The 21,005-nt window shown below is 39.1% G+C and overlaps 1 protein-coding gene across 1 annotated transcript in view; it reads left to right on the forward strand.

The window, feature by feature from the left end:
* LOC139581619 (monocarboxylate transporter 8-like) overlaps positions 1-21,005 on the forward strand; it is a 95,487-nt gene that overhangs the window by 61,681 nt on the left and 12,801 nt on the right. The window contains exons 2-5 of the mRNA XM_071411574.1: positions 14,591-14,735; positions 16,783-17,020; positions 17,166-17,420; positions 20,816-20,959. Coding sequence (XP_071267675.1) covers positions 14,591-14,735; positions 16,783-17,020; positions 17,166-17,420; positions 20,816-20,959 — 782 coding nt within the window. The remainder of the gene's footprint in view (positions 1-14,590; positions 14,736-16,782; positions 17,021-17,165; positions 17,421-20,815; positions 20,960-21,005) is intronic.

The following is a 21,005-nucleotide window of genomic DNA, read 5'->3' on the forward strand; positions in this document are numbered from 1 at the left end:
CTACAGGTTATATGAGGAGGGTACAGCATGTTAATATTATACTAGATCAGCTGTTATTCTTCAGGTTATATGAGGAGGGTACAGCATGTTAATATTATACTAGATCAGCTGTTATTCTAGAGGTTATATGAGGAGGGTACAGCATGTTAATATTATACTAGATCAGCTGTTATTCTTCAGGTTATATGAGGAGGGTACAGCATGTTAATATTATACTAGATCAGCTGTTATTCTAGAGGTTATATGAGGAGGGTACAGCATGTTAATATTATACTAGATCAGCTGTTATTCTTCAGGTTATATGAGGAGGGTACAGCATGTTAATATTATACTAGATCAGCTGTTATTCTAGAGGTTATATGAGGAGGGTACAGCATGTTAATATTATACTAGATCAGCTGTTATTCTTCAGGTTATATGAGGAGGGTAAAGCATGTTAATATTATACTAGATCAGCTGTTATTCTAGAGGTTATATGAGGAGGGTACAGCATGTTAATATTATACTAGATCAGCTGTTATTCTTCAGGTTATATGAGGAGGGTACAGCATGTTAATATTATACTAGATCAGCTGTTATTCTAGAGGTTATATGAGGAGGGTACAGCATGTTAATATTATACTAGATCAGCTGTTATTCTTCAGGTTATATGAGGAGGGTACAGCATGTTAATATTATACTAGATCAGCTGTTATTCTAGAGGTTATATGAGGAGGGTACAGCATGTTAATATTATACTAGATCAGCTGTTATTCTAGAGGTTATATGAGGAGGGTACAGCATGTTAATATTATACTAGATCAGCTGTTATTCTTCAGGTTATATGAGGAGGGTACAGCATGTTAATATTATACTAGATCAGCTGTTATTCTACAGGTTATATGAGGAGGGTACAGCATGTTAATATTATACTAGATCAGCTGTTATTCTACAGGTTATATGAGGAGGGTACAGCATGTTAATATTATACTAGATCAGCTGTTATTCTTCAGGTTATATGAGGAGGGTACAGCATGTTAATATTATACTAGATCAGCTGTTATTCTAGAGGTTATATGAGGAGGGTACAGCATGTTAATATTATACTAGATCAGCTGTTATTCTTCAGGTTATATGAGGAGGGTACAGCATGTTAATATTATACTAGATCAGCTGTTATTCTAGAGGTTATATGAGGAGGGTACAGCATGTTAATATTATACTAGATCAGCTGTTATTCTTCAGGTTATATGAGGAGGGTACAGCATGTTAATATTATATTAGATCAGCTGTTATTCTAGAGGTTATATGAGGAGGGTACAGCATGTTAATATTATACTAGATCAGCTGTTATTCTTCAGATTATATGAGGAGGGTACAGCATGTTAATATTATACTAGATCAGCTGTTATTCTAGAGGTTATATGAGGAGGGTACAGCATGTTAATATTATACTAGATCAGCTGTTATTCTTCAGGTTATATGAGGAGGGTACAGCATGTTAATATTATACTAGATCAGCTGTTATTGTAGAGGTTATATGAGGAGGGTACAGCATGTTAATATTATACTAGATCAGCTGTTATTCTAGAGGTTATATGAGGAGGGTACAGCATGTTAATATTATACTAGATCAGCTGTTATTCTTCAGGTTATATGAGGAGGGTACAGCATGTTAATATTATACTAGATCAGCTGTTATTCTAGAGGTTATATGAGGAGGGTACAGCATGTTAATATTATACTAGATCAGCTGTTATTCTAGAGGTTATATGAGGAGGGTACAGCATGTTAATATTATACTAGATCAGCTGTTATTCTACAGGTTATATGAGGAGGGTACAGCATGTTAATATTATACTAGATCAGCTGTTATTCTACAGGTTATATGAGGAGGGTACAGCATGTTAATATTATACTAGATCAGCTGTTATTCTTCAGGTTATATGAGGAGGGTACAGCATGTTAATATTATACTAGATCAGCTGTTATTCTAGAGGTTATATGAGGAGGGTACAGCATGTTAATATTATACTAGATCAGCTGTTATTCTTCAGGTTATATGAGGAGGGTACAGCATGTTAATATTATACTAGATCAGCTGTTATTCTAGAGGTTATATGAGGAGGGTACAGCATGTTAATATTATACTAGATCAGCTGTTATTCTTCAGGTTATATGAGGAGGGTACAGCATGTTAATATTATACTAGATCAGCTGTTATTCTAGAGGTTATATGAGGAGGGTACAGCATGTTAATATTATACTAGATCAGCTGTTATTCTTCAGGTTATATGAGGAGGGTAAAGCATGTTAATATTATACTAGATCAGCTGTTATTCTAGAGGTTATATGAGGAGGGTACAGCATGTTAATATTATACTAGATCAGCTGTTATTCTTCAGGTTATATGAGGAGGGTACAGCATGTTAATATTATACTAGATCAGCTGTTATTCTAGAGGTTATATGAGGAGGGAACAGCATGTTAATATTATACTAGATCAGCTGTTATTCTTCAGATTATATGAGGAGGGTACAGCATGTTAATATTATACTAGATCAGCTGTTATTCTAGAGGTTATATGAGGAGGGTACAGCATGTTAATATTATACTAGATCAGCTGTTATTCTTCAGGTTATATGAGGAGGGTACAGCATGTTAATATTATACTAGATCAGCTGTTATTCTAGAGGTTATATGAGGAGGGTACAGCATGTTAATATTATACTAGATCAGCTGTTATTCTAGAGGTTATATGAGGAGGGTACAGCATGTTAATATTATACTAGATCAGCTGTTATTCTTCAGGTTATATGAGGAGGGTACAGCATGTTAATATTATACTAGATCAGCTGTTATTCTAGAGGTTATATGAGGAGGGTACAGCATGTTAATATTATACTAGATCAGCTGTTATTCTAGAGGTTATATGAGGAGGGTACAGCATGTTAATATTATACTAGATCAGCTGTTATTCTAGAGGTTATATGAGGAGGGTACAGCATGTTAATATTATACTAGATCAGCTGTTATTCTTCAGGTTATATGAGGAGGGTACAGCATGTTAATATTATACTAGATCAGCTGTTATTCTAGAGGTTATATGAGGAGGGTACAGCATGTTAATATTATACTAGATCAGCTGTTATTCTAGAGGTTATATGAGGAGGGTACAGCATGTTAATATTATACTAGATCAGCTGTTATTTTAGAGGTTATATGAGGAGGGTACAGCATGTTAATATTATACTAGATCAGCTGTTATTCTACAGGTTATATGAGGAGGGTACAGCATGTTAATATTATACTAGATCAGCTTTTATTCTACAGGTTATATGAGGAGGGTACAGCATGTTAATATTATACTAGATCAGCTGTTATTCTTCAGGTTATATGAGGAGGGTACAGCATGTTAATATTATACTAGATCAGCTGTTATTCTACAGGTTATATGAGGAGGGTACAGCATGTTAATATTATACTAGATCAGCTGTTATTCTAGAGGTTATATGAGGAGGGTACAGCATGTTAATAATATACTAGATCAGCTGTTATTCTTCAGGTTATATGAGGAGGGTACAGCATGTTAATATTATACTAGATCAGCTGTTATTCTTCAGGTTATATGAGGAGGGTACAGCATGTTAATATTATACTAGATCAGCTGTTATTCTTCAGGTTATATGAGGAGGGTACAGCATGTTAATATTATACTAGATCAGCTGTTATTCTAGAGGTTATATGAGGAGGGTACAGCATGTTAATATTATACTAGATCAGCTGTTATTTTAGAGGTTATATGAGGAGGGTACAGCATGTTAATATTATACTAGATCAGCTGTTATTCTACAGGTTATATGAGGAGGGTACAGCATGTTAATATTATACTAGATCAGCTTTTATTCGACAGGTTATATGAGGAGGGTACAGCATGTTAATATTATACTAGATCAGCTGTTATTCTTCAGGTTATATGAGGAGGGTACAGCATGTTAATATTATACTAGATCAGCTGTTATTCTACAGGTTATATGAGGAGGGTACAGCATGTTAATATTATACTAGATCAGCTGTTATTCTACAGGTTATATGAGGAGGGTACAGCATGTTAATATTATACTAGATCAGCTGTTATTCTTCAGGTTATATGAGGAGGGTACAGCATGTTAATATTATACTAGATCAGCTGTTATTCTAGAGGTTATATGAGGAGGGTACAGCATGTTAATATTATACTAGATCAGCTGTTATTCTTCAGGTTATATGAGGAGGGTACAGCATGTTAATATTATACTAGATCAGCTGTTATTCTAGAGGTTATATGAGGAGGGTACAGCATGTTAATATTATACTAGATCAGCTGTTATTCTAGAGGTTATATGAGGAGGGTACAGCATGTTAATATTATACTAGATCAGCTGTTATTCTTCAGGTTATATGAGGAGGGTACAGCATGTTAATATTATACTAGATCAGCTGTTATTCTAGAGGTTATATGAGGAGGGTACAGCATGTTAATATTATACTAGATCAGCTGTTATTCTTCAGGTTATATGAGGAGGGTACAGCATGTTAATATTATACTAGATCAGCTGTTATTCTAGAGGTTATATGAGGAGGGTACAGCATGTTAATATTATACTAGATCAGCTGTTATTCTTCAGGTTATATGAGGAGGGTACAGCATGTTAATATTATACTAGATCAGCTGTTATTCTAGAGGTTATATGAGGAGGGTACAGCATGTTAATATTATACTAGATCAGCTGTTATTCTTCAGGTTATATGAGGAGGGTACAGCATGTTAATATTATACTAGATCAGCTGTTATTCTAGAGGTTATATGAGGAGGGTACAGCATGTTAATATTATACTAGATCAGCTGTTATTCTTCAGGTTATATGAGGAGGGTACAGCATGTTAATATTATACTAGATCAGCTGTTATTCTAGAGGTTATATGAGGAGGGTACAGCATGTTAATATTATACTAGATCAGCTGTTATTCTTCAGGTTATATGAGGAGGGTACAGCATGTTAATATTATACTAGATCAGCTGTTATTCTAGAGGTTATATGAGGAGGGTACAGCATGTTAATATTATACTAGATCAGCTGTTATTCTTCAGATTATATGAGGAGGGTACAGCATGTTAATATTATACTAGATCAGCTGTTATTCTACAGGTTATATGAGGAGGGTACAGCATGTTAATATTATACTAGATCAGCTGTTATTCTACAGGTTATATGAGGAGGGTACAGCATGTTAATATTATACTAGATCAGCTGTTATTCTTCAGGTTATATGAGGAGGGTACAGCATGTTAATATTATACTAGATCAGCTGTTATTCTAGAGGTTATATGAGGAGGGTACAGCATGTTAATATTATACTAGATCAGCTGTTATTCTTCAGGTTATATGAGGAGGGTACAGCATGTTAATATTATACTAGATCAGCTGTTATTCTAGAGGTTATATGAGGAGGGTACAGCATGTTAATATTATACTAGATCAGCTGTTATTCTTCAGGTTATATGAGGAGGGTACAGCATGTTAATATTATACTAGATCAGCTGTTATTCTAGAGGTTATATGAGGAGGGTACAGCATGTTAATATTATACTAGATCAGCTGTTATTCTTCAGGTTATATGAGGAGGGTACAGCATGTTAATATTATACTAGATCAGCTGTTATTCTAGAGGTTATATGAGGAGGGTACAGCATGTTAATATTATACTAGATCAGCTGTTATTCTTCAGATTATATGAGGAGGGTACAGCATGTTAATATTATACTAGATCAGCTGTTATTCTAGAGGTTATATGAGGAGGGTACAGCATGTTAATATTATACTAGATCAGCTGTTATTCTTCAGGTTATATGAGGAGGGTACAGCATGTTAATATTATACTAGATCAGCTGTTATTCTAGAGGTTATATGAGGAGGGTACAGCATGTTAATATTATACTAGATCAGCTGTTATTCTTCAGGTTATATGAGGAGGGTACAGCATGTTAATATTATACTAGATCAGCTGTTATTCTAGAGGTTATATGAGGAGGGTACAGCATGTTAATATTATACTAGATCAGCTGTTATTCTAGAGGTTATATGAGGAGGGTACAGCATGTTAATATTATACTAGATCAGCTGTTATTCTTCAGGTTATATGAGGAGGGTACAGCATGTTAATATTATACTAGATCAGCTGTTATTCTAGAGGTTATATGAGGAGGGTACAGCATGTTAATATTATACTAGATCAGCTGTTATTCTAGAGGTTATATGAGGAGGGTACAGCATGTTAATATTATACTAGATCAGCTGTTATTCTTCAGGTTATATGAGGAGGGTACAGCATGTTAATATTATACTAGATCAGCTGTTATTCTAGAGGTTATATGAGGAGGGTACAGCATGTTAATATTATACTAGATCAGCTGTTATTCTTCAGGTTATATGAGGAGGGTACAGCATGTTAATATTATACTAGATCAGCTGTTATTCTAGAGGTTATATGAGGAGGGTACAGCATGTTAATATTATACTAGATCAGCTGTTATTCTTCAGATTATATGAGGAGGGTACAGCATGTTAATATTATACTAGATCAGCTGTTATTCTACAGGTTATATGAGGAGGGTACAGCATGTTAATATTATACTAGATCAGCTGTTATTCTACAGGTTATATGAGGAGGGTACAGCATGTTAATATTATACTAGATCAGCTGTTATTCTTCAGGTTATATGAGGAGGGTACAGCATGTTAATATTATACTAGATCAGCTGTTATTCTAGAGGTTATATGAGGAGGGTACAGCATGTTAATATTATACTAGATCAGCTGTTATTCTTCAGGTTATATGAGGAGGGTACAGCATGTTAATATTATACTAGATCAGCTGTTATTCTAGAGGTTATATGAGGAGGGTACAGCATGTTAATATTATACTAGATCAGCTGTTATTCTTCAGGTTATATGAGGAGGGTACAGCATGTTAATATTATACTAGATCAGCTGTTATTCTAGAGGTTATATGAGGAGGGTACAGCATGTTAATATTATACTAGATCAGCTGTTATTCTTCAGGTTATATGAGGAGGGTACAGCATGTTAATATTATACTAGATCAGCTGTTATTCTAGAGGTTATATGAGGAGGGTACAGCATGTTAATATTATACTAGATCAGCTGTTATTCTTCAGATTATATGAGGAGGGTACAGCATGTTAATATTATACTAGATCAGCTGTTATTCTAGAGGTTATATGAGGAGGGTACAGCATGTTAATATTATACTAGATCAGCTGTTATTCTTCAGGTTATATGAGGAGGGTACAGCATGTTAATATTATACTAGATCAGCTGTTATTCTAGAGGTTATATGAGGAGGGTACAGCATGTTAATATTATACTAGATCAGCTGTTATTCTAGAGGTTATATGAGGAGGGTACAGCATGTTAATATTATACTAGATCAGCTGTTATTCTTCAGGTTATATGAGGAGGGTACAGCATGTTAATATTATACTAGATCAGCTGTTATTCTAGAGGTTATATGAGGAGGGTACAGCATGTTAATATTATACTAGATCAGCTGTTATTCTAGAGGTTATATGAGGAGGGTACAGCATGTTAATATTATACTAGATCAGCTGTTATTCTTCAGGTTATATGAGGAGGGTACAGCATGTTAATATTATACTAGATCAGCTGTTATTCTAGAGGTTATATGAGGAGGGTACAGCATGTTAATATTATACTAGATCAGCTGTTATTCTAGAGGTTATATGAGGAGGGTACAGCATGTTAATATTATACTAGATCAGCTGTTATTCTAGAGGTTATATGAGGAGGGTACAGCATGTTAATATTATACTAGATCAGCTGTTATTCTAGAGGTTATATGAGGAGGGTACAGCATGTTAATATTATACTAGATCAGCTGTTATTTTAGAGCTTATATGAGGAGGGTACAGCATGTTAATATTATACTAGATCAGCTGTTATTCTACAGGTTATATGAGGAGGGTACAGCATGTTAATATTATACTAGATCAGCTGTTATTCTATAGGTTATATGAGGAGGGTACAGCATGTTAATATTATACTAGATCAGCTGTTATTCTTCAGGTTATATGAGGGTACAGCATGTTAATATTATACTAGATCAGCTGTTATTCTTCAGGTTATATGAGGAGGGTACAGCATGTTAATATTATACTAGATCAGCTGTTATTCTAGAGGTTATATGAGGAGGGTACAGCATGTTAATATTATACTAGATCAGCTGTTATTCTTCAGGTTATATGAGGAGGGTACAGCATGTTAATATTATACTAGATCAGCTGTTATTCTAGAGGTTATATGAGGAGGGTACAGCATGTTAATATTATACTAGATCAGCTGTTATTCTAGAGGTTATATGAGGAGGGTACAGCATGTTAATATTATACTAGATCAGCTGTTATTCTAGAGGTTATATGAGGAGGGTACAGCATGTTAATATTATACTAGATCAGCTGTTATTCTAGAGGTTATATGAGGAGGGTACAGCATGTTAATATTATACTAGATCAGCTGTTATTTTAGAGCTTATATGAGGAGGGTACAGCATGTTAATATTATACTAGATCAGCTGTTATTCTACAGGTTATATGAGGAGGGTACAGCATGTTAATATTATACTAGATCAGCTGTTATTCTACAGGTTATATGAGGAGGGTACAGCATGTTAATATTATACTAGATCAGCTGTTATTCTACAGGTTATATGAGGAGGGTACAGCATGTTAATATTATACTAGATCAGCTGTTATTCTTCAGGTTATATGAGGGTACAGCATGTTAATATTATACTAGATCAGCTGTTATTCTTCAGGTTATATGAGGAGGGTACAGCATGTTAATATTATACTAGATCAGCTGTTATTCTAGAGGTTATATGAGGAGGGTACAGCATGTTAATATTATACTAGATCAGCTGTTATTCTTCAGGTTATATGAGGAGGGTACAGCATGTTAATATTATACTAGATCAGCTGTTATTCTAGAGGTTATATGAGGAGGGTACAGCATGTTAATATTATACTAGATCAGCTGTTATTCTAGAGGTTATATGAGGAGGGTACAGCATGTTAATATTATACTAGATCAGCTGTTATTCTTCAGGTTATATGAGGAGGGTACAGCATGTTAATATTATACTAGATCAGCTGTTATTCTAGAGGTTATATGAGGAGGGTACAGCATGTTAATATTATACTAGATCAGCTGTTATTCTAGAGGTTATATGAGGAGGGTACAGCATGTTAATATTATACTAGATCAGCTGTTATTCTAGAGGTTATATGAGGAGGGTACAGCATGTTAATATTATACTAGATCGGCTGTTATTCTTCAGGTTATATGAGGAGGGTACAGCATGTTAATATTATACTAGATCAGCTGTTATTCTAGAGGTTATATGAGGAGGGTACAGCATGTTAATATTATACTAGATCAGCTGTTATTCTTCAGGTTATATGAGGAGGGTACAGCATGTTAATATTATACTAGATCAGCTGTTATTCTAGAGGTTATATGAGGAGGGTACAGCATGTTAATATTATACTAGATCAGCTGTTATTCTTCAGATTATATGAGGAGGGTACAGCATGTTAATATTATACTAGATCAGCTGTTATTCTAGAGGTTATATGAGGAGGGTACAGCATGTTAATATTATACTAGATCAGCTGTTATTCTTCAGGTTATATGAGGAGGGTACAGCATGTTAATATTATACTAGATCAGCTGTTATTCTAGAGGTTATATGAGGAGGGTACAGCATGTTAATATTATACTAGATCAGCTGTTATTCTAGAGGTTATATGAGGAGGGTACAGCATGTTAATATTATACTAGATCAGCTGTTATTCTTCAGGTTATATGAGGAGGGTACAGCATGTTAATATTATACTAGATCAGCTGTTATTCTAGAGGTTATATGAGGAGGGTACAGCATGTTAATATTATACTAGATCAGCTGTTATTTTAGAGCTTATATGAGGAGGGTACAGCATGTTAATATTATACTAGATCAGCTGTTATTCTACAGGTTATATGAGGAGGGTACAGCATGTTAATATTATACTAGATCAGCTGTTATTCTACAGGTTATATGAGGAGGGTACAGCATGTTAATATTATACTAGATCAGCTGTTATTCTACAGGTTATATGAGGAGGGTACAGCATGTTAATATTATACTAGATCAGCTGTTATTCTTCAGGTTATATGAGGGTACAGCATGTTAATATTATACTAGATCAGCTGTTATTCTTCAGGTTATATGAGGAGGGTACAGCATGTTAATATTATACTAGATCAGCTGTTATTCTAGAGGTTATATGAGGAGGGTACAGCATGTTAATATTATACTAGATCAGCTGTTATTCTTCAGGTTATATGAGGAGGGTACAGCATGTTAATATTATACTAGATCAGCTGTTATTCTAGAGGTTATATGAGGAGGGTACAGCATGTTAATATTATACTAGATCAGCTGTTATTCTAGAGGTTATATGAGGAGGGTACAGCATGTTAATATTATACTAGATCAGCTGTTATTCTACAGGTTATATGAGGAGGGTACAGCATGTTAATATTATACTAGATCAGCTGTTATTCTTCAGGTTATATGAGGAGGGTACAGCATGTTAATATTATACTAGATCAGCTGTTATTCTAGAGGTTATATTAGGAGGGTACAGCATGTTAATATTATACTAGATCAGCTGTTATTTTAGAGCTTATATGAGGAGGGTACAGCATGTTAATATTATACTAGATCAGCTGTTATTCTACAGGTTATATGAGGAGGGTACAGCATGTTAATATTATACTAGATCAGCTGTTATTCTACAGGTTATATGAGGAGGGTACAGCATGTTAATATTATACTAGATCAGCTGTTATTCTACAGGTTATATGAGGAGGGTACAGCATGTTAATATTATACTAGATCAGCTGTTATTCTTCAGGTTATATGAGGGTACAGCATGTTAATATTATACTAGATCAGCTGTTATTCTTCAGGTTATATGAGGAGGGTACAGCATGTTAATATTATACTAGATCAGCTGTTATTCTAGAGGTTATATGAGGAGGGTACAGCATGTTAATATTATACTAGATCAGCTGTTATTCTTCAGGTTATATGAGGAGGGTACAGCATGTTAATATTATACTAGATCAGCTGTTATTCTAGAGGTTATATGAGGAGGGTACAGCATGTTAATATTATACTAGATCAGCTGTTATTCTAGAGGTTATATGAGGAGGGTACAGCATGTTAATATTATACTAGATCAGCTGTTATTCTAGAGGTTATATGAGGAGGGTACAGCATGTTAATATTATACTAGATCAGCTGTTATTCTAGAGGTTATATGAGGACGGTACAGCATGTTAATATTATACTAGATCAGCTGTTATTCTAGAGGTTATATGAGGAGGGTACAGCATGTTAATATTATACTAGATCAGCTGTTATTTTAGAGCTTATATGAGGAGGGTACAGCATGTTAATATTATACTAGATCAGCTGTTATTCTACAGGTTATATGAGGAGGGTACAGCATGTTAATATTATACTAGATCAGCTGTTATTCTACAGGTTATATGAGGAGGGTACAGCATGTTAATATTATACTAGATCAGCTGTTATTCTACAGGTTATATGAGTAGGGTACAGCATGTTAATATTATACTAGATCAGCTGTTATTCTTCAGGTTATATGAGGGTACAGCATGTTAATATTATACTAGATCAGCTGTTATTCTTCAGGTTATATGAGGAGGGTACAGCATGTTAATATTATACTAGATCAGCTGTTATTCTAGAGGTTATATGAGGAGGGTACAGCATGTTAATATTATACTAGATCAGCTGTTATTCTTCAGGTTATATGAGGAGGGTACAGCATGTTAATATTATACTAGATCAGCTGTTATTCTAGAGGTTATATGAGGAGGGTACAGCATGTTAATATTATACTAGATCAGCTGTTATTCTAGAGGTTATATGAGGAGGGTACAGCATGTTAATATTATACTAGATCAGCTGTTATTCTTCAGGTTATATGAGGAGGGTACAGCATGTTAATATTATACTAGATCAGCTGTTATTCTAGAGGTTATATGAGGAGGGTACAGCATGTTAATATTATACTAGATCAGCTGTTATTCTAGAGGTTATATGAGGAGGGTACAGCATGTTAATATTATACTAGATCAGCTGTTATTTTAGAGGTTATATGAGGAGGGTACAGCATGTTAATATTATACTAGATCAGCTGTTATTTAAGAGCTTATATGAGGAGGGTACAGCATGTTAATATTATACTAGATCAGCTGTTATTCTACAGGTTATATGAGGAGGGTACAGCATGTTAATATTATACTAGATCAGCTGTTATTCTACAGGTTATATGAGGAGGGTACAGCATGTTAATATTATACTAGATCAGCTGTTATTCTAGAGGTTATATGAGGAGGGTACAGCATGTTAATATTATACTAGATCAGCTGTTATTCTAGAGGTTATATGAGGAGGGTACAGCATGTTAATATTATACTAGATCAGCTGTTATTCTTCAGGTTATATGAGGAGGGTACAGCATGTTAATATTATACTAGATCAGCTGTTATTCTAGAGGTTATATGAGGAGGGTACAGCATGTTAATATTATACTAGATCAGCTGTTATTCTAGAGGTTATATGAGGAGGGTACAGCATGTTAATATTATACTAGATCAGCTGTTATTCTAGAGGTTATATGAGGAGGGTACAGCATGTTAATATTATACTAGATCAGCTGTTATTCTAGAGGTTATATGAGGAGGGTACAGCATGTTAATATTATACTAGATCAGCTGTTATTCTAGAGGTTATATGAGGAGGGTACAGCATGTTAATATTATACTAGATCAGCTGTTATTCTAGAGGTTATATGAGGAGGGTACAGCATGTTAATATTATACTAGATCAGCTGTTATTCTAGAGGTTATATGAGGAGGGTACAGCATGTTAATATTATACTAGATCAGCTGTTATTTTAGAGCTTATATGAGGAGGGTACAGCATGTTAATATTATACTAGATCAGCTGTTATTCTACAGGTTATATGAGGAGGGTACAGCATGTTAATATTATACTAGATCAGCTGTTATTCTTCAGGTTATATGAGGGTACAGCATGTTAATATTATACTAGATCAGCTGTTATTCTTCAGGTTATATGAGGAGGGTACAGCATGTTAATATTATACTAGATCAGCTGTTATTCTAGAGGTTATATGAGGAGGGTACAGCATGTTAATATTATACTAGATCAGCTGTTATTCTTCAGATTATATGAGGAGGGTACAGCATGTTAATATTATACTAGATCAGCTGTTATTCTAGAGGTTATATGAGGAGGGTACAGCATGTTAATATTATACTAGATCAGCTGTTATTCTTCAGGTTATATGAGGAGGGTACAGCATGTTAATATTATACTAGATCAGCTGTTATTCTAGAGGTTATATGAGGAGGGTACAGCATGTTAATATTATACTAGATCAGCTGTTATTCTAGAGGTTATATGAGGAGGGTACAGCATGTTAATATTATACTAGATCAGCTGTTATTCTTCAGGTTATATGAGGAGGGTACAGCATGTTAATATTATACTAGATCAGCTGTTATTCTAGAGGTTATATGAGGAGGGTACAGCATGTTAATATTATACTAGATCAGCTGTTATTCTTCAGGTTATATGAGGAGGGTACATCATGTTAATATTATACTAGATCAGCTGTTATTCTTCAGGTTATATGAGGAGGGTACAGCATGTTAATATTATACTAGATCAGCTGTTATTCTAGAGGTTATATGAGGAGGGTACAGCATGTTTCTACATGCTGATGAGCCCCATTGAGTACCCTACTGCATGTTTTATACAGGATATCAATTACAGCATGTGTGTGTATGTATAGGTTAACCTTACTGGTGTGGTCATGAGCAACAGGTAAGTTAACAGTTTAAATCGAGGTTGACATGTTCTTTGTCATTTTGGCTTCTGGAGGTTGTCAACAGGTTGGTTGTGAAAGGTTGCACAGAGGTTATACACTGGTTGTAAATATGTTGCAAGCAGGGCATAGACAGGTAGCAGACATGTACTTCAGACAGACTGTCCAGACATCACAGACCCGTTATCAGTTGACATACATGTACTGTAACAAGTACCATGTTGAAGGACACAGATTAAGGGATTCATCCTACCTTGTCCCCCTCTTATCTAGGTAGCTCTCATGTTGCTTGGAAACAGCTTTGAGGTTACATTCTGACTGTATCAATATGGAAAATAATCCTGTTAATGTGTGGATTATAGTAACTATTTTTGCTGTCCTCATCCCATCTCTCACTACCTTCCATATCCCTCCCTCCACCCCTACCTCTTCCCGACCTGTCCCTACATCCCTCCACCCCTACCTCTTCCCGACCTGTCCCTACATCCCTCCACCCCTACCTCTTCCCGACCTGTCCCTCCCTCTCCTCTCTCCCTCCAGCCTGGGTGGGGGCCCTGGCGATGGGCATGATCTTCTTCTGTTCCCCGGTGGTCTCCATGTTCACCGATCACTTCGGCTGCAGGAAGACAGCTGTGGGCGGGGCCACCATGGCCTTCATCGGACTCCTCAGCACCGCCTTCGCAACGTAACAGAAACTTCTGTTCTAGAGCCCTTCTAGAACCGTCCAAACATTCTAGAATCATTAGAACACTCCACACCTTCTATTACTATGACAACCCATCTACTCTAGAACTATTACAACCCATCTACTCTAGAACTATTACAACCCATCTACTCTAGAGCCCTTCTAGAACCCTTCACAATCTTTAGAACTGTCCGTGTATGTTTTGCCACTCCTTTTGCACATCATTTACACGTCCTGCCCTCAGTGACTTGAGCATTACACATTCATGTTAGGGTGTCACAGGCTCTGTTCCAACATTTACACTAACTTACTACTTATAAGGAAGTAAAGTATTGGATATACAGTGCATTCGGAAAGTATTCAGACCTCTTGACTTTTTCCACATTTTGTTACGTTACAGCCTTATTCTAAAATAGATTTTTTCCCCCTTCATCAATCTACACACAATAGCACATAATGACAAAGCAAAAACAGGTTTTTAGAATGTTTTGTAAACGTATTACAAATTAAAAACCGATATCACATTTACATAAGTATTCAGACCCTTTACTCGGTACTTTGTTGAAGCACCTTTGGCAGCAATTACAGCCTCGAGTCTTCTTGGGTATGAGGCTACAAGCTTTGCACACCTGTATTTGGGGAGTTTCTCCCATTCTTCTGTGCAGATCCTCTCAAGCTCTGTCAGTGTTGATGGGGAGTGTTGCTACACAGCTATTTTCAGGTCTCTCCAGAGATGTTTGATCGGGTTCAAGTCCGGGCTCTGGCTTGGCCACTCAAGGACAGAGACTTGTCCCGAAGCCACTCCTGCGTTGTCTTGGCTGTGTGCTTAGGGTCGTTGTCCTGTTGGAGGATGAACCTTCACCCCAGTCTGAGGTCCTGAGCGCTCTGGAGCAGGTTTTCATCAAGGATCTCTCTGTACTTTGCTCCGTTCATCTTTCCTGTGTTCCTGACTAGTCTCCCAGTCCCTGCCGCTGAAAAACATCCCCACAGCATGATGCTGCCACCACCATGCTTTACCATAGGGATGGAGCCAGGTTTCCTCCAGATGTGACGCTTGGCATTCAGGACAAAGAGTTCAATCTTGGTTTCATCAGACCAGAGAATCTTGTTTCTCATGGTCTGAGAGTCCTTTAGGTGCCTTTTGGCAAACTCCAAGCGGGCTGTCATATGCCTTTTACAGAGGAGTGGCTTTAGTCTGGCCACTCTACCATAAAGGCCTGATTGGTGGAGTGCTGCAGAAATGGTTGTCCTTCTGGAAGGTTCTCACATCTCCATAGAGGAACTCTTGAGCTCTGTCAGAGTGACCATCGTGTTCTTGGTCACCTCCATTACCAAGGCCCTTCTGCCCAGATTACTCAGTTTGTCCAGGCGGCCAGCTCTAGGAAGGGTCTTGGGGGTTCCAAACTTCTTCCATTTAAGACTGATGGAGGCCACTGTGTTCTTGGGGACCTTCAATGTGCAAACATGTTTTGGCACCCTTCCCCAGACCTGTGCCTCGACACAATCCTGTCTTGAACATCATGGCTTCTTGGTTTTTGCCTTGACATGCACTGTCAACTGTGGGACCTTATATAGACAAGTGTGTGCCTTTCCAAATCATGTCCAATTAATTGAATTTACCACAGGTGGACTCCAAGTTTTAGAAACATCTCAAGATTTATCAATGGAAACAGAATGCATATGAGCTCAATTTCTAATCTCATAGCAAAGGGTCTGAATACTTACTTAAATAAGGTATTTACATTTTTTATTTTTAATACATTTGCAAACATTTCTAAAAACCTGTTTTCGCTTTGTCGTTATGGTATTGTGTGTAGATTGAGGAAAACAATTAATTTAATTTATTTTAGAATAAGGCTGTAAATTAACAAAATGTGGAAAATGTCAAGGGGTCTGAATACTTTCCGAATGCACTGTATATTCTAGGTGCTAAATTATGCTAGTGTGGAACATAGCACAGTAGTGAGATCGCCTGCATCTTCACCCGTTAGAATTGACATACATTAGTTTTCCAGTGTTTTATTACCTCTCCCCCCTGCCCAACCAGGTCCCTCAGCCTACGGTATTTCACCTATGGGATCCTGTTTGGCTGTGGCTCATCCTTTGCCTTCCAGCCCTCCCTGGTGATCCTGGGCCACTACTTCCGGCGGCGGCTTGGCCTGGCCAACGGCGTGGTGACGGCGGGCAGCAGCCTGTTCTCCATGGGCCTCCCGGTGCTGCTCACCAAGGTGGTGGAGCCGCTGGGCCTCAGCAGAACCTTCCAGATCCTCAGCCTCTTCATGCTGGTACTGTTGTAATGTGTTCAATGATCATCCATTACACAGCCTGTTTGTTTACATTTTCCTGATTTTTGAATGATGTGACTCGTTGAAGTAAACGTCAGATTCGACTTTGAACAACTGTTTCTTTTCGTTCTTTTAAACACAACAGGTCCAGGCCCTGCTGGCCCTGACCTTCAGACCCCTGCTGCCCCAGAGAGCTCCAATGGGACCACCAGAACCAGGGGGCCCCGCTGGGTCCACAACCCAGCCAGGAGCCCCTGCCCGGGGAAGCCGCTGGAGCAGTGCCCAGACCCAGGTCCGGAAGGCCTTTAACGTGAAGGTGTTCCACATCGTCACCTACCGGGTGTGGGCGTTCGGGGTGTCTACGGCTGTGCTGGGTTACTTTGTGCCTTACATCCACTTGGTAAGGGCTAGGGGACCATCAATACAATTTCTTCAAGATTTGGCCATGTTCTTGATATTGTGCTGTATTTAGGGTACCGTTTTCTGCTGGCAGAGACACCTACGCTGTGAGTGACATTATAATGATAGAATTAAAGTAATCTGCAGCACAATTTATGATGTCACTTTTCTTTAACAATTTCCATTTAGAATGTTGCTGTGTGTTGGTTTACAGCCCAGCTGTTTTTGCGAGGGGGAAATAATGTCACCCTGACTGCTTTTAGTGGCAGCTTGATTGGCATCTTATCGTATGTAGGAAAACTAGACTTTCTGACCAAGAGTTCACCAAGCCGACTTTAGAGGAAATATTGTGTAATATTGTGTTGGGTTACGTTGTGTGTTGTGTTGGGTTACGTTGTGTGTTGTGTTGGGTTACGTTGTGTGTTGGGTTAGGTTACATTGTGTGTTGGGTTACGTTGTGTGTTATTAGGTTACATTGTGTGTTGGGTTACGTTGTGTGTTATTAGGTTACATTGTGTGTTGGGTTAGGTTACATTGTGTGTTGAGTTAGGTTGTGTGTTATTAGGTTACATTGTGTGTTGGGTTAGGTTACATTGTGTGTTGTGTCAGGTTACGTTGTGTGTTATTAGGTTACATTGTGTGTTGGGTTAGGTTACATTGTGTGTTGTGTCAGGTTACGTTGTGTGTTATTAGGTTACATTGTGTGTTGGGTTAGGTTACATTGTGTGTTGTGTTAGGTCGTGTCATATTGTGTTGTGTTGGGTTAGGTTGTGTTGTTAGGTTACATTGTGTGTTGGGTTAGGTTACATTGTGTGTTGGGTTAGGTTACATTGTGTGTTGGGTTAGGTTACATTGTGTGTTGGGTTAGGTTGTGTTGTTAGGTTACATTGTGTGTTGGGTTAGGTTACATTGTGTGTTGGGTTAGGTTACATTGTGTGTTGGGTTAGGTTGTCAGACAAGACCCACTTATCTAAAATAAGCAGCTAGTGACATTGCTGCATGGTGATGTGAGGAATATCAAGGAGACACCTTGTCACAGCAGTATGTTACGTAAAACATCCCAGAGGGATGAGGAAGGAAGACAGAAGGAGAGTGGGAGGGAGGGACAGAGAGTGAGAGGGAGGGAAGAGAAGGGGTAGATGTGAAGTTCTGCTACACAAGTCAGATGTTTTAGGCAGCCTCCCCACTGCCTGTTTTGTTTTCTCAGGCCCCAGAGCCAGGCCCAGATGTAAACAAAGCCACCGGCTTTTGTTGTGATCTTTGCTTTAGGTCAGCCCTAAACATGGGTATCCTATGGCCCTTGATGTTATGCTGGTGCCATGTAGTGCAGAATCAAAGCAGAGGAAACACTTCACATGTTTCCTCAGGGAGAGAAGCTTCTGATCAGGAATGGACTTCAGAGGGTTTTGTGTTTTGGATCAGATTCAGGTGTTGGGCGGAGAGGAGAGAAAGGAAATCACTCACCTATAGCTCCGCCCCTTCCTGCTTCGCTATTGACAGTTCTTCTGACAGTGGGACGTTGATGAAAACATTTGTTATTCCAAGGAATGGTAATGGAAATTTGGAATGTTATAATAAGAAAATATCCCTGTTTCTCCGTTGAAATCCCTTCACTTAGAATCCCATTGATGATTCAACATGGGAATAACACACATGAAAGAATCCATGATGATATATCAAGAAATTACTACGCATTTGATGTGTAATTCTGTATTTGCTTTGGCTGCGTCCAACCCCTCAGGGTGTGTATGTATCCAGGGGGCCTGGTTTGGCTGCTTCCAACCCCTCAGGGTGTGTATGTATCCAGGGGGCTTGGTTTGGCCGCTTCCAACCCCTCAGGGGGTGTATGTATCCATGGGGCTTGGTTTGGCCGCTTCCAACCCCTCAGGGTGTGTATGTATCCAGGGGGCCTGGTTTGGCTGGTTCCAACCCCTCAGGGTGTGTATGTATCCAGGGGGCCTGGTTTGGCTGGTTCCAACCCCTCAGGGTGTGTATGTATCCAGGGGGCCTGGTTTGGCTGGTTCCAACCCCTCAGGGTGTGTATGTATCTAGGGGGCCTGGTTTGGCTGCTTCCAACCCCTCGGGGTGTGTATGTATCCAGGGGGCTTGGTTTGGCCGCTTCCAACCCCTCAGGGGGTGTATGTATCCATGGGGCTTGGTTTGGCCGCTTCCAACCCCTCAGGGGGTGTATGTATCCATGGGGCCTGGTTTGGCTGGTTCCAACCCCTCAGGGTGTGTATGTATCCAGGGGGCCTGGTTTGGCTGGTTCCAACCCCTCAGGGTGTGTATGTATCCAGGGGGCCTGGTTTGGCCGCTTCCAACCCCTCAGGGGGTGTATGTATCCAGGGGGCCTGGTTTGGCTGGTTCCAACCCCTCAGGGTGTGTATGTATCCAGGGGGCCTGGTTTGGCCGCTTCCAACCCCTCAGGGGGTGTATGTATCCATGGGGCTTGGTTTGGCCGCTTCCAACCCCTCAGGGTGTGTATGTATCCAGGGGGCCTGGTTTGGCCGCTTCCAACCCCTCAGGGGGTGTATGTATCCATGGGGCCTGGTTTGGCTGGTTCCAACCCCTCAGGGTGTGTATGTATCCAGGGGGCCTGGTTTGGCTGGTTCCAACCCCTCAGGGTGTGTATGTATCCAGGGGGCCTGGTTTGGCTGCTTCCAACCCCTCAGGGGGTGTATGTATCCATGGGGCCTGGTTTGGCTGGTTCCAACCCCTCAGGGTGTGTATGTATCCAGGGGGCCTGGTTTGGCTGCGTCCAACCCCTCAGGGTGTGTATGTATCCAGGGGGCCTGGTTTGGCTGGTTCCAACCCCTCAGGGTGTGTATGTATCCAGGGGGCCTGGTTTGGCTGCTTCCAACCCCTCAGGGTGTGTATGTATCCAGGGGGCCTGGTTTGAAAGCAGCAATGGACATTTATTTATTATTTTTTTCTCCCCAATTTCGTGGTATCCAATTGATGTAGTTACAGTCTTGTCTCATCGCTGCAACTCCCGTACGGACTCGGGAGAGGCCAAGGTCGAGAGCCATGCGTCCTCCGAAACACAACCCAACCAAGCCGCACTGCTTCTTGACACAATGCCCATCCAACCCGGAAGCCAGCTGCACCAATGTGTCGGAGGAAACACCGTACACCGACCGTGTCAGATTGCACTGCGCCAGGCCCGCCACAGGAGTCGCTAGTGCGCATTGAGACATCCCTGCCGGCCAAACCCTCCCTAACCCGGACGGCGCTGGGCCAATTGTGCGCCGCCCCATGGGCCTCCCGGTCGCGGCCGGCTGCAGAGCCTGGACTCGAACCCAGAATCTCTAGTGGCACAGCCTTAGACAGTGGCGCCACTCGGGAGGCACTAAGCAATGGACATTTTAAAGTATTCCTCTTGTTCTTTTCCACCAGATGAACTTCGTGAAGGAGCAGTTCAAGGAGCCCCAGAAGGAGTGGATCTTGTTGGTGTGTATAGGAGCCTCATCTGGCGTGGGACGCCTCCTCTTCGGGAAAGTAGGAGACCTCATTCCCGGAGCCAAGAAGATCTGGATGCAGGTGAGGTGACCCTCTTCGGCATCCAATTGTCAGCTTAATTGGAACC

Source organism: Salvelinus alpinus, chromosome 7 (assembly GCF_045679555.1).
Source record: "Salvelinus alpinus chromosome 7, SLU_Salpinus.1, whole genome shotgun sequence".
Classification (NCBI taxonomy): Eukaryota; Metazoa; Chordata; class Actinopteri; order Salmoniformes; family Salmonidae; genus Salvelinus; species Salvelinus alpinus.